General features: G+C 35.6%; 1 protein-coding gene across 3 annotated transcripts in view; it reads right to left on the bottom strand.

Moving 5' to 3' along the window:
- Positions 1-3327: 3327 nt before the first annotated feature.
- Positions 3328-15903, bottom strand: part of LOC150094879 (uncharacterized) — a 37559-nt gene continuing 24983 nt past the window's right edge. For all 3 annotated transcript variants that reach the window (XM_090410942.1, XM_090410941.1, XM_090410940.1), the window contains exon 2: positions 3328-8202. In XM_090410942.1, coding sequence (XP_090267068.1) covers positions 7815-8186 — 372 coding nt within the window. In that variant the 5' untranslated portion in view covers positions 8187-8202 and the 3' untranslated portion in view covers positions 3328-7814. The remainder of the gene's footprint in view (positions 8203-15903) is intronic.

Raw genomic sequence — 15903 nt, 5'->3', positions numbered from 1 at the left:
AGGCATATGACAAGGTGCCAAGATAGAAGCTATTCAATAAGCTACAGTTATATGGTGTCAATGGGGCATTATATAAAGCAATACTTAGTCTTTATTTGAGTTGTAAGTCAGCAGTTAGAATAGAAGGAAGTACAGGAAGATGGTTTAATGTTGAATCTGGTGTGAGACAAGGATGTACATTATCCCCTCTGTTATTCATTATCTATATGGATCACATTATGAAGGAAAGTGGTATTAAACATGATATCAAAATTGGAGATGTTAATGTCAGCTCTTTGCTTTATGCGGATGATGTTATACTTCTAAATAAATCCGCTACAAGTCTGAAAGAATTCTCTGACTAAATTGAATAGCTGTTGTAATAGATATGGTATGAAGGTCAGCAATAAAAAGACAAAGACAATGAAAATAGGCAGAATCATTGAAAATGTCAACTGTGTTGTGAATGGAGAACCTGTGGAACAAGTAAAACATTTCAGCAACTTAGGCACAATTTTTACTGAAGATGGTAAACTAAATATAGAAATAGACAACAGAATCAGCAAAGCTGGTATCGTGGGAAGTCAATTGAATAAATTTATATGGAATAAAAGAGAAATTAGTCGGAACACCAAATTAGCTGTATACAAGACAGTGTTCAAACCAGTTTTAACTTATGGATCTGAGAGCTGGGTCAGAAGTAAAACACTTGACCAAAGACTAGAGACTGCAGATATGAGAGTCCTGAGAAAGATTAGAGGCGTGAACAGATGGCATCAATGGCAATATCATATAAAAAACGAGGATATTAGGAAAGAACTTGACATTGTCAGCATTCACGAATGCGTTAGCAGAGCTCATCTCAGGTGGTATGGTCACTTAAATAGAATGGGCGAGGAAAGATTAGCAAAACAAGTGTTCTCTGCAGGTTGGCAGGAAAACGACCCAGAGGAAGACCAAGATATAGGTGAATGTTAAAAATACCAAGCAATTTTAAACCTGGTTTTACTCCATTTCCCAAGTAAGCAAACAGACAAACAAGTCAAGTTTGCGCCTGCAAGTGATGCAAGTCTAGCTGATCCTACAGGTAGTGAAAGACCAAGGCAACTCGTGGTAAAGGTGGCATAAGCTCCGATCACTAATCTTAATATTTACCCTTAATGCCAAAACACATCTCCAAGAAGGGGATGCATGATGTTTTGTATTAAAGGCAAGTGGCCACTACCCAGACTGGTTTCGACCTTTTTTGAGGTCTCATCAGTGGGAGCTAGGCTAGGAATACCAAGATTTAGTAATACAGAGCTTATAAGTATTTTACCAGAACAAGTTGCCATAAGGTGTTTTAACATTATTAAATAAAAATCTCTGGAGGAGATATAAAAAGTAAAAAGTAGAAAGTAAAATACTTTCTACAAGATATAGGTGGATTGATACGGTACAAAGTGCCTTAGACGATAGCAAGATAAGATGTGATAATGTTGGAGTCTTGACAAGTAACAGACTGATTTGGAGGAAAATTGTAGATAGGAAGTTAGTAATGATGTAAATTTTTTACGTAGTACTATCATATTCTGTACACCCCTTGAAGGTACAGGTCAGGAATTTGATGATGATGATGATTATCAATATAGGGAGGCTCCCCTCTCAGAACTTGAGATTTTGAGTCTTATAGTCTCATCTTTTCCACTTACTTTTTTGGTCTCCCTTCTCTCTGCTGGCTTATCCCATGCCTTCATTATAACAGAATTAAGAAATGTCCTCTTTTCAAATGTGCAGAGATGCATTTCATTGTCCTGTTATGCAGGAAGACTAGGCATACTACAGGGCGTACCAAGTATCAAGGTCAACTGATAGAGACTGCATCGGCAGAGCATAAGAAATGGGCTATACATCTAGTGCCTCACCAGAATTAGTAGGCATGGGAAGGTACTAGACTCCTACCTGGTTATGAATTTATTGACAATCAGCTAGAATCAATGCCCTGTCCATGAGGGCCTGCACAACCTGTAGTGGCAGAGGCGACATAATTTGTAGGGCAGGTTGCTGCTACAGTGAAGCAGCAACCTCATATTACCCAATGTTATCTACAGAGAATAGTGAGAGATCAGGGGAGAACCAGAGGTCATCCCTGGAAACTGTATAAAGAGGGTGTGAGTAGGGGAGTGCGAGGCAGGTTTTTTTCGTGCAGAGTTGTGAATGATTGGAATGCCTTGCCTGAGAGTGTGGTGTCTGCAAGGAGTTTGAATGTGTTTAAGACCCGGTATGATGAGATGTGTGTGAGATAAAAGGACCTCCTAGATGAGTCTTTGACTCCATGAGGTCTTGTTTAATAATAATAATAATTATCTTCAAACTCATGGTATTCAGGTGAAGCGGCATGATGCAGTGGTTTCCCCATTAAATAACTGTTTGAAAAACAAAGGTTGGGAGACTGTGGTTGAACCGCACTATAGGATTATAGTTGGTATTAGAAAGCCCGATTTACTTGCAAAGAAGGATGAAAGAGTTTGGGTTACTGATGCACAGATAGTGGGTACCAGGCACCCACTTGTTGTTGGTCATAGGAACAAGGTCTCATGTTAAGGGCAGAATATAGATCTTACTTGATTTCACTAGTGCTACCATCTCCCTTCATGGCGTATGGTGCAATGAGAGTTACAAAAACTCAACTTCTATAGGTATCACTTCAGCAGACATTAAGATCTTGTTGCTTAGAGCTTTGCAGGGCACACTGGTGGCTTGGCATCGTCACCAACAAATGACTTCTAGAATACTTCTTACCAGCGTGGGATAGATACTGATGTATTTTGGCTTCGGCCTTTGCTCTGTAGACCATAGTATGTAGCAATGCATTTCAGTGTGAAGATTTATAAAATTTTGAGTCTTATAGTCTTATCTCTTCCACTTACTTTTTTGTGTTGTTTGTGCACATTACAATTTCTGTATTTATCCTTGATGATGTGCCTCTGTAATTGAGATGGAGTCATTAAACTTTTGTTTAATCAATTCTGTTATTCAATTTAACCATAATATGAGCTTCAACCAGCAATTAAGTTTAAATATGTGACTGATAAAATGCATATTATTATGTTACCTTCCATTTATGTAAGCCAAATGGCCTGGATAAAGTGACTTAAGCATTCCCTATGCTAATTTTATTTACCTAATGTGCTTAATCCATTTTGTCAAGATAGGAGGGGGCAAAGAATTGATAAAATATTTCTCATGTAATAGTTGCATTTTGTGAAGCAAGTGAGAAAAATTGATAGGTTAATATATTGTTAATCAAAGTGAATAAAGCATGAGATAAATACTTGGACTCCAGCTAAAAAAATCTACATTCATATATACCGTATTTACTTTGTAATTTATTATTCAAATTTTATGTCAGTAACAGTCATATACATTATTATGCTTTGGTTAATACAATGGAACTTATCAACAATATCTGAACACCGAAATGCTGATCTCAGATCATGCATAATTCAAATATTTTCCATCAGTCTCACAATATTCAAAATTATCAAGACTAAAGCATGTAAAGATGCCATAAGAATGCCTCAGTAACTAGAAGTATAAAGTAAATCTGCTTCTTTCTCTGTTGTGTTGCAAAAACTGATTAAACTCATAGTATTAATTAATGTCCACTAAAATAAAAAAATTAGTAATTAACTTTCAGATGGGGCTTTTTACTGTTTCATTGTTAAGAGAACACCATAAAACACTTCAGACAAATGAAATGACAAACTCATTTAAAAAATTAACATCTTCTGACAACTTCATCAGAGGCAGTAAACTTGTCATTTCTGTCACTAAGTTGTACCTGCAGTGCAGTAAGCATTTTCCCAAATACTATACATTTTACATATCACAGTATTTAATGGAACAATAAATTTTCTCAGAAATTATTTTCAACTTAACTATTTGTAATGAATAAATTTAACACAAACAGCACATCAGATGAGTCATATCACATAGTTATTTCTTTCAGTTTTAAAAAAAATGAAAATGCAATTTTAAGGGAAAAAAATACAGTAGTTCTCACATTATGGGCAAAGTTCTGTAAGTGTACGTCTTTGGAATCAGTTACTTTTTTGGATGTAGGACTCTCTGGCTGTTCCACAGAGTATGGCTCAGGAATCATAAGCCATATTTTAACTACCTAACTAAAACAGAAAGTAATAAGAAGTGGTTATCTATAATGCTTAATGAAAAGCTGAAATCAAGCTGCACAGTAATAACCATTTGCACTAAATAATAACAGAAAATAATACTCTTGTAACACTAACAACAAAATAATCTGAGGTAGAATCCCCCCCCCCCCCATTCCAAATGTCATTATAGGTGAACAAAATCATTTCAAAGTTATGGATTTTTGATACTGGTATATTATAATACAATATTCTTACAATTTCCAGTTATTATAAAGACCTGTATTTTTTACAGATGATACTTTGAACAATTCTGCACTGTTTTCTTTTAGAAAACAGCAACAACAACAACAAAAATAATATATAATAAAATAATATTAAATAAATAAAATGAACTATATGTCATAAAACAAATGCAAGTAGTTCAAGTATGCTTTTGAATTATTAAAATATTTATATTTGGAGCTTCTTTTGTATGTAGCAATGTATTTCTGGCAGATAATCATAACATGAGGACTTCTTTTATTTAGTTTCATAATGCATGGACATTTTTAATTAAAAAATAGCTTTTTTACAAATTAGTCAATTTCATCACTAATTTTTAGGAATATGTGCTACAAAACTTTAAGTAATAATAAGGAAAGCATATTTGATTTCACTGATATTAACTTACAAACCTTCAAACAAAAAAGAATAATAGAAGGTTAACAAGAAGTATTCAAATTGTCAGTTTGCAACTTTGTGTGTGTGTGTGTGTGTGTGTGTGTGTGTGTGTGTGTGTGTGTGTGTGTGTAATATTTTTGATTTCTTGCTGTAAACAATAAAGCTTAAATTTCTTAAAGTATTATAAAATATCACTTTAATGCATAACTTGAAATATCAGATATGAAGGCTTTAATGCTTATATATTTTTCGCATTTTTTAGAGATGAAACTGATGTTTCAAAAAAAGTGATAGCACATGTATAGTATATGGAACTGCCACTGTATGAGGTAGTTCCATGTATTACACATGTACTATAACAATCAGAAAGCATTATTTATTATGAATCTTTCTTGGAGACAATCATGGGCTATATTATAGGTTTTCCATATATCAATACACAGCTTCATGGAATTGAATTCTATGAATAAAAATATGAAATTTCTATAAACACAGAGCTCTAACATCCCAGGAGAAAATATCAGATAACTTATGTTGTAAATATGATATGATTTATAAACAGGATATCATTTGTAACATAAGTCACAAATTATATCTTTTTTTGGTTGTTTTCTTTTATGATGCATCATTAGACTCTTACAAAATTGTATTCATATGATATAAATGATTTGACAGTCACTTTATTTATTTGCTGAGAAATATTATCTGTAATATAAGGATTTTAGATTCTGATTTGACTTCCTATTAAACTGTTGGCAAGGAACTTTTCATGTAGAGATTTACAAATGTATTTTATTATAGAGCACGTCTTTATTTTTTTAAATAAATCTTGAGTGAATGCATGTATTTGAGCCAATGAAATGCTAGTTATATCATTTTTAATATACTTAACATGTTTCAATAACGATATTTAGTTAGGAGGCATCAAAGGCTATCAACATCTTATAGGAAATAGGAGCCTTTCCTTAATTTTAGTCACAGAATCTATAAGATAAGACACCCTGTATTATCCAATGGCACTGTAAGTAGCATGCACACACATTAAGAAAATACAGATAAAACAAAAGCCCTTGGAAAAACATAACTGAAAAACAAGCACTATATTAATTCTGCAGATGTTTCTGTGCACCAAAATAACTCGACTGTCACCTACTAAATAGTGCATCACAATGCAAATGTGTTAACAATATATATAATATAGGAACTTCTTTAATAGTCTCTGATCTAATATCTGATCTGTGCAGAATTATTCTTTATTTGTATTTTTTATTTGTTTGCGCAAATTTTGTGATCAAATCTGATTTTCAGCAATTCATTCATTCAGCAAGTCTAACCAAAATACAAAACTCTCTAAACATCTGGATGTGAAAAAATTATGATCACAGAAATTTTAGACCTGGATGTTATCTAATTTGTTAAGCTAAATACAGACTTTGCTTAGTGTATTTCTTTGGATGTGTCTCATAAATCACAATTTGAATAATTATTTTATTGCAGAACAGATTCTCTCCTCAAATGTTATGATTGGTTAATCAATGAAGTTTTCTAACATAGAGGTTTTCATTTTTGGGATGTTCTGTAGAATATCAGGCTAGATTTTAATGGTACTATATTTCTGTGCCTGAACACCCCTCAGAGGTACATATCAGGAGATTGATGATATATTTCTGGGAAGTGTGGAGATTTCTTTTGAAGATTGTGGTCTATAAAATGAAAACAAACTGCTTCAAGTTTTTTTTAATCCATAAATATAAAAAAATTGGGAGAGAAGCAAGCAATTACCACTGGCTTTTCACAGCCAAAGTTGATGTGCGTATATCTCAACTAAAGTTAAGAAATATAACAGAGGAAGAACTGCTAGTGTGGCTTTCTCTTCAAATTTTTTCACAAAGAATAAACTGGGAGGGGGTGAAATATGATAGGTACAGATGATGAAATCAATGGAAAATTTCAGCTGCATTAACTAATTAGTAGTGCTGATTTTTTCAGTTGCTGTTAGCCCAAATGCTTCCACACTGATGAATGCATTTATCTTTATGAAGATGTGATTTACAATACTGACAGAATATGCATGTTGATATCATTTTATCTGCAAAGTATTTTTTAAATTTATTTTGCATGGTCAACTATTGATAGTTTGTAAACCAGTGGATATGCAAACAAAAACTATGTAAATACAAGTGATGAGTAATGCATCAAGGGCTCATTAAGAACCCTTGAAGTATTATCCATCGTTTTATGGAGTAAACAGTCAATAAAATTTTCAAAGTTCTTGCAGTGCTTAAGAAAATTTAAACTTTTTTACTTCCACAAAGGATGTATTTCTTAAAGAAAATGTAGAAATATCTAAAGAACATTTAATTTCATACATAAAAATAACAAGAACCTTATTTGCATATTAAAGCACAGTTTTAGAATATTAATGACATATCCAGGATAACAGCATGGGAATATGCATCAATTTAAAAATCACTACAAATTTTTTCTAGTTTTTACTTCTGCTGCAATACATATCATTTCATTTAATTCTTTCAGTGGCTACTCAAAAATTCTCAATATAGGACAGGCTATAAAAGAAGGAATGATACTACTGTTTCTAAAAATAGTACTGAATACTATTCTGAATTCTAAATACTCTATTAATCAGATTTAACAAATCCCAGACAATGCTACTAGGCTGCTGAAATATACATGCTTATAAATTTGCTGTTAAATAGTTTTTTTTTTTTTTTTTGCAGTTATCAACTACTTTGAGCAGTAAGCTGTAAAATATTAAAATCATTCTTCACCATCTAATGCAGAAACATATATGGATGCAATAAATAGCCAACAAAAACTGCCTGCACAATTTGTCAACTGATTCAAATATGAAAACAAACATTAAAGCATTTCGAAAAACAAACAAATATCTATAAAAATAGAGCGTTCTTAATGTGACAAAAAAATAAAAAAGCAACTACTAATTTTATATATTAAAAATAAAAAGCATAAAAGTATTACAAAGTGAGAATAAAAAACTTTTCATGTTCTGGCATTTCTTTCGGTTTCCATGAGACATTCTCGTACTAATATTCGAGCGTGAACAATTCCACGCTTTAATCGTTCGGCAGAGCTCCTGCTTCCAGCATAAGTAGGACGAATATCTCTTCCTAGTTCCTCAATGACAGCTAATAATTGGGCATACTTTGACTGATGTTGTTGTCGAATAGAATTCAATCCCAGAGCTGTAGCACTAGTTGTAACATGAACAGAAGGAAAGTAAGTTGATGACACTACAGGCATAGACAGATCATCGGTGTTTCGATCACTACGTGGTGTTCCTGGATTGCTTGCAAGAGGAGTTCCTGGATTGCTGTGAGCTGGAGAATCTACTGAATGGTTATCTTCATCCATATTTAACAAAAGGAGTCTGCAAAAAAAGATAAATATATTTTAATGATAGATTAAACTAACACATGGTATATGAATAAAAGGATTTATACAAAAAAAAAAAAAAATCAACTAATGTTATTTTACTCCCATACAGGGAGTAGGGCGAGGCTGTTTTAGTCCTATCTAACTTTTGGAGACTGAGTGGGCAATTCAATCTCCACTGGTAGCCAATCAGAGATAGCTGGTGCAAGGCTATCACTAATTAAGCAGCCCACAGTGAAGATATGACTGAATAGGTGCTGCCATCTCGTGGCTCCTAACCCTAACACAATATTTTTAATGTCTGAAAATAGTGTGGGTTCCATGGTCAATTTTCTTGATTTTTCCGGAGTAAAAAACCACTTGCCTGTACCAGAGATCAACTAACTTGGGAACTGGTTGAAAAAAGGCTTAGTACAAGTTCCTCTAGTCAGAGTCTAGACTTGAACTCAAAGTCTATCTTCAGGCAGTTTAGAGCTGAGGAGTGTGAACACCACTTCCACTGAGCTACACAGGATTTATACAAATGAATGCCAAGCTTTAAATGAAATATTTATTGAAAAATAAGATGCAGTAGAAACAAATATTGTAAATGACAATTTGAGAATTTTTTCTTTTTTTTTTTTTTCTGTGAGGAAGAGGAGGAAGGAAACAAGTGTACATGTTGTATAACTCAGTATACATATCAACCTGGAGATATATGACTGTTCTGACCATGTGTGTCCTAACATTTCTGGAGTAGTTTCTAATGTGCAATTCATTTGCATAATCCCACAGGAAAAAAGTCATCAGTAAGATGACCTACAAAATGATTAGCTGGTACTCGTCTACCCAACCACCATTCTGGAAAATGGGTATCCAAAGAGCAAACTATAGTGCAATATAGTCTAATATATTATTATTATTATTATTATTACTACTACTACTACTACTACTACTATGGGCGACTCCAAGGCGTCCTTAGACTCATCGAGGGAGGCCCTAAACATCATGTCCACACAACTATTCGACATTCTCACAGTATCTATCATACCTTGCCTTGAACTCGCTCAGTGTCATAGCACCCACAACAGACTCTGGCAGCTTATTCCACTCATTTACCACTCTAAAAGTAAAGAACCCAGCTCTAACACCCTTACTAACCACACTCTTGCCCAGCTTCCATGGATGTCCCGTGGTCCTCCCACCACCAGTTCTGATTTCAAAAATATCCTCTGAAATTAATCCTATAGAAACTCTTCAGCAATTTGAATGTCTCAATCATATCTCCTCTTTTCTGCCTATCAACCAATTTCTGCAACCCACAAATCTTCAACCTGTTCTCATAAGGTTCATTCCATAGACCTGGTATCATCTTGGTCACTCACCTCTGGATCCTCTCAACCTCCTCCCACTCAAGAAGAAACCTAGGCGACCAAATCTGGGCACAGTAGTCAAGATGACATCTTATCAAGGCTCAGTACAGAGGAACAATAACTTGCTTATCTCTGTTCATCAAAATATTCTTCAGCAACCAAGTGATTTGATGAGCTGATTTAGCCACTTTTGCAATGTGCCCTCTAAACTTCATTTCCCTATCCGCCAACACTCCCAAGTCCCTGGTCTCATCAATCTCATGGAGTACAGTTCCACCAATGTGGTATACTGCTGCTAATCTTTTCACCCCAAAATGCATAACCTTACATTTTGTCACATTAAATCGACATCCATTCTCCTTAGCCCAGACCTCCAATCTATCCAAATGATCCTGAAAAAGATTTTGACATCTTCTGCATTCACTATTGCCCAACCCAACTTTGCATCATCAGTGAATAAATGAACCGTTCCTCTTAGATCCTTCCCTATATCGTTAATGAACAAATTAAACAGCAGTGGTCCAAGAACAAAACCTTGCGGCACACCACTAGTCGCAGGCCGTCTTTTGGACTCTACTCCTGAATAAACTACTCTCTGATATCTCTCCATCAACCACCCTCCTATCCATCTCACCAACCCTTTATCCGAAACTTTTATAGTTTCTATATATTCAGCACGAAACTCTTGTAGTTTCTATATTCGGCTTTGAAATAATGTTGGATTCAATATCCACTTAATTTATATAATTTTGCATCGCTGAAGTGAAGCCTTTTGGCTCTTTATTTCAGTATATTATTTTTATTATTAAATCTCCATGGAGTGAAAAGACTTATCACAGGAAGTCCCATTGTTACATACATAGTTTATCATACCGTGCCTTAAACATATTCCCTGTCTCTGTGTGCACCATACTCTCAGGAAGTGAGGTAACGATGGTATGAAGCGCCTGTAGCAAGTGTCTAACTTGCACCCCCCAAACCCAAAAATGAAAAAAAATGTTATAAGTTTTGCACCCCAAACCTAGTTGCAGCTGTGGCGGGCACGTCTTTCACCACATCCTCGTTACGGCACTGCATTCCAATCACTCACCACTCTCCCTACAAAAAAACTGCTCCCCCCCCCCCTTGCTCCCACTCTCCTTATACAGCTTCTAGGGATGATCTCGTTCTCTCCGTCTTTACTCATCCTATGCAAAACCTCCCCCACATTAATCTGGTAATAACTTCTTAACAGCTTTTATATATGTGTGTGCCAGTTAAGTAATGAGACTGATTTTTTACAGGACAGCTCATTGAATAACAGTAACAAATGTGTTTATAGTTTTGACTGCTAGATCGTGTTGTAATTGCAGGTGTAACTTTCTTGTTGGATGACAGAGCAATTTTTGCATGGCAACTGTTGAAGTAAGAGTGAAGAATGCCAGAAGTTGCATTATTGAGCACAGGTGTTCTGATTTTCAATGTTTAAAGAGGAGAGAGAGTCCCTGGAGGATGAACCATGCAGTGGATGGCCACTTTAGGCATGGACACATAAAAATGTGGTGAAAGCTATAAAAACTGTTGCCCATGACAGATAAATAACTACTAGGCCACTCACTGTACAGCTTGGTGTAAGGAAACAGCCAGATTAATCTTAGGAAGAGATTTGTACAAGATGAAGATTTGTTCGAGGTTTGTGCTGCACATATTCGTACATGAACAGAAAGAGCACTAGATTGCATGTTATCAAAATTTCATCCATGCAGTTGATCAAGACCATGATGTGTTGCAAAGAATTGTCATCGATGATGCAAGTTGGTTTTTAGTTTGATCCAGAAACGAAACACCAGAGCATGGATTGGTGTGGAACGTCTTCTCCCTGGCAGAAGAAAGTCAGGTTGCGAAAATCACGTGTCAAGACAACGGTCACTCTCTTTTTCATTTTTTTTTTTTTTTTTTTTTTTTTAAGACAGGTGGAATTATCCACTGCGAATGTGTTCCTGAGGGCACCACAATGAATGGTCAGTATTATTTAGGAGTAATGAAACATCACAACACCAATTGGTTTCTGTTGAATGACAATGTGCCCGCACACTATGTGCTGCCTGTAAAGCAGTTTCTGGCTTCAAAAGTCTGTGTAACTGACCCTCCCCCCACCCCATTCATCAGATTTGGCTTTTTCAGACTTCTTCCTCTTTCAAAAGATGAGGTATGCCTTGAAAGGGGAGCGTTTTAGCAACATTGAGGGCATCCAATGTGGGGTGACATAGACACTGCCTTTAAAACCACCATGCCTTCAAACACCTGTACAACAGATGTAAATGTTGTGTGGAGAGTTGGAGGGAGATTATTTTGAATCTGTGTAATTGACAATTCCAAATATAGTTCTGGTTTTGATATAATAATTGTTTCTCATTACTTAATGGGTACACTGTTTATTTATATAAATAGATGGGCAATGGGGATAGGCTTTCACCATTTGTCTCCATGTTTCTCTGTAGAAGGCTTCCCGAAGCCAACATTCTCCAGCCATTTCCACTAGGTCATCCTTTCATCTTAGATCATCCAGGCATATGGATGCCACTGGGTGATTATCTTTGTCCATCTATCGCATTTCATCTGCAGAATATATATTGTCTTTCTCTATTTTCATTTTAAAATCCCTTCCTCTATATCTGACAATTTTTTTTTTTTTTTTACATCTGACCCATAGATCATAACTTGGATGATACACTAGTTGAAAAGTTTGGCTTAGTTCCTGATTTTATTTTACTGTATAGGAGTTTTTTCAGTTTGCCAAAATCATCCAGCCTAACTGGATTCATCTTTTTATTTCTTCATAAATGTTTCTTTTTCCTAATGTAAAAGTTCTGCCAAGGTATACATATTCTTGTACTTGCTCTATTTTGTTATTGTCTATTATTATTTATTCTGTTATCATTATTTTAGTTTTATCGTAGTTACATGATTTATTTGATAGCTTATTTAATGCAGTCATAATTTCCTCTAGCTCCCATTGTTGTTTGCTATTAATACAATATCATCAACATATTGTCAATGATTTAGTTTTTTTTTTTTACCATTAATCTCTTTGTCACTACAGTCTGGTTCACTCAAGGCACATTCTAATATTGCTGAATAATTTGGGTCAGATATTATCTCCTTGGCATACTCCTTTGTGTATTTGGAACTTTATTCATATATTTTTGCTTATTAGCCATATATGATTTTAGCTCGCTCCCTATTTTCCTCGTTGCTATTAGGATTACTTGTTTTCAAATGTAACAAATGCTTTTTTTATAGTCTATAAAACTTAAGTACAATGGTAAGTAGTATTCTTGCATTTTTCTCTTAGTTGATTCAATGTTTGCAGATGGTCGATTATACTAAATCCCTTTCTGAATCTATCTTGTTCATTAGGCTGAGCTGTCATGATACAAGAGTATCATGACAGCATTATTCCAATGTTTGGTATATATTTATCTTTTATGCATTTATTATCATTTATGCATTTAATTCATTATGCATTTAATATGCATATATTAAATATCTTTTTTTAGTAATTCTATTAATATTTCTTCTGCTGCTTCCATCATTTCAACTACAGGTAACCATTGATTTAATTGTACACATTTTTTCTACCACCGTATATATATATATATATATATATATATATATATGTTATGCCACTGTCTATATGTTGCTATGCACCTGCATGGATGTGCTGTGTGTGCAGTGCATTACATTACCTAGCACATCATTTTACATTTTTGAGTTCAAAATTTGTTGCTTGAAGACTGAATTTTAAAAAAAGAGGTATGTAAACATTATTATTATTACCCCAAGAGCTAATGGAGTCAAAGACTCATGTGGGAGGTCCTTTTATCACACATACATCTCATCATACCATGTCTTAAACACACTCAAACTCCTTGCAGACACCACACTCTCAGGCAAGGCATTCCAATCATTCACAACTCTGCACAAAAAAAACCTGCCTCTCACTCCCCTACTCACACCCTCTTCATACAGTTTCCAAGGATGACCTCTGGTTCTCCCCTGATCTCCCACTATTCTCTGTAGAACTTCTCCACCACTGATCCTATAACAACCCCTTACCAACTTGTAGGTCTCTATCATATCTCCCCTCTTCCTCCTGTACACCAGACTCTGAAAATTACATCTTATCAATCCTTCCTCATACTCGACATTCCAGAGGTCAGAAACTACCTTAGTCAGTCAGCTTTGGACCCTTTCCAACATCTCTTCATCCTTCTGAAAACTCGGTGACCAAATCTGGGCACAATAGTCCATGTGTGGCCTAATCAAAGCCTTATACAACAGAACAAAAATCTGCCTACTTCTACACGTCAGTGTCCTCTGCATCATTCCCAGAAGCCTTTGTGTTGTCTTCACAATTTTGGCAATGTGTCCCCTAAATTTTAGATACATATCCACTATCACCCCCAGATCTCTTATTTCCTCTACCTCCAACAATATATTCTCACCAAGCATAAATTCTGCATCCCATCTTTGTTTCCCAAATTTTAAAATCTTACATTTTGCAACATTGAACTCACATCCCCATTTCCTTGCCCAATCACTCAATTTATTCAAGTCTTCTTGCAAGGCCACAACATCTTCACTACTATTCATGATTCATCCCAACTTTGCATTATCTGCAAACAACTGAATATCTCCATCCAAATCTTCGCCAATATCATTAATATACAAGTTACACAGTAATGGCCCTAAAACAGATCCCTGAGGCACTCCACTAGTGACTTTCCTTTTCCTGGATATCGCACCCCCATACACAACTTGTTGATACCTATCAGATAGCCAGTCTCCAATCCAATGCACTAATCTAATATCCAACCCCATCTGCTCTAGTTTGACTGTCAACTTATCATGAGGTACTCTATCAAAAGCCTTTGCAAAATCCAAGTATATTACTGTGTATCCTTCTCCTCTGTCCAAGGAAGCAGTCACTTTATTGTAATAAGTAAGCAGATTACTAAAACATGACCTCCCATTAGCAAATCCATGCTGTCCATTAAAGATAATACCATTGTTGTCAACCCAACTCTGGATCCTAGTTCTCACAAGCTTCTCCAACAACTTAACCAACAACGCCTGACACACAGATAGTCCTATAGTTTGATGCTTGAGTTCGATCACCTCCTTTATGAAGTGGCACAATCTTGCCCTCCTTAGGAACTTGACCAAGTGCAAGACTCGTATTAAAAAATATGTCAAAGCAGGTGTCAACTCCCTGGCACATTCCTTCAGAAAATGCGGTGATATATTATCAAGTTCCACAGCCTTATTTACATTTAGTTTACCCAACTCCCTCAAACACCTCTTGCTCACTTACAGTCAGTCTCTCCTCCCCATCATCAACTGCTCTCAATCTCTCCATGAAGTCACATTCACAAAACTGAAAGATCTTTATGAACTGCTCATTAAGTATCTCCACCACACATGCTGCAACAGCTGTCTTTATACCATTTTCTCCAATCAATGTCATCCTTCCATAATCATTCTTTCTTTTACTGGCTACATATCAAAAGAACTCCTTAGGATTCTTTTTGGCTTCATTAGCTAACTGCTGTTCATACCTCTCTTTAGCTACTCTCACCAACGAAGTCACCCTCCTTGCCTGGTCTTTGTAGACCTCATTGAATTGGTTATTTCCACTTCTCTTATGCTGCCTCCACAATGCCCTTTTTCTCTGTAATGCATGCTTAATCTCTTTATTCATCCATCTCACACCTACCTTATTTAACCTTCTCACCCTTAGAATGCATTTAGACATTGCATCTACTAGATAGTTTTTATAAATCCTCCAAGCTGCATTGATCTCTTTTCCAGCTAACTCCTCATTTCATGCTACACCCGCAAGCTGTCTCCTGAGCTCTTCATAATCGCCCCCCCCCTTGTAGTTCCACATATACCCTTTTCTCACAGAGGTCCTCGTACTGCTGGCAACCACCCAGGGAATCACCTCATGGTCACCCTCACCAATTGGTGGATGATTTGACACCTCATTTATAATTACATCCTCTGATGAGATGACCAAATCCAAGACTCTTAATCCTCGTGTGCCCTCTGTTACATACTGTCTGAGGTAGTTATCCCTCAAAAACTCAAGAAACTCAATTTCTTTACTTCCAATTGCTATCTCATCATTCCAGTCTATATTGCCATAATTAAAATCGCCCATAATGATCACCCTTTTCTTATTTTCTTGGTTAATTTGACTATACATTTCACTATCACCACCATCCACATTACCTGGTCTATAACAACTTCCCACTAAGTATTTGATTCCATTCACCTCTATCTCAACACCATACTGCCTC

Source organism: Typopeltis vanoorti, chromosome 21 (assembly GCF_054136105.1).
Source record: "Typopeltis vanoorti isolate ZY-2024b chromosome 21, IOZ_Tvanoo_1.0, whole genome shotgun sequence".
Lineage (NCBI taxonomy): Eukaryota > Metazoa > Arthropoda > Arachnida > Uropygi > Thelyphonidae > Typopeltis > Typopeltis vanoorti.
The sequence above is the reverse complement of the archived record's forward strand: the minus strand, read 5'-3'. Positions and strand labels throughout refer to the sequence as shown.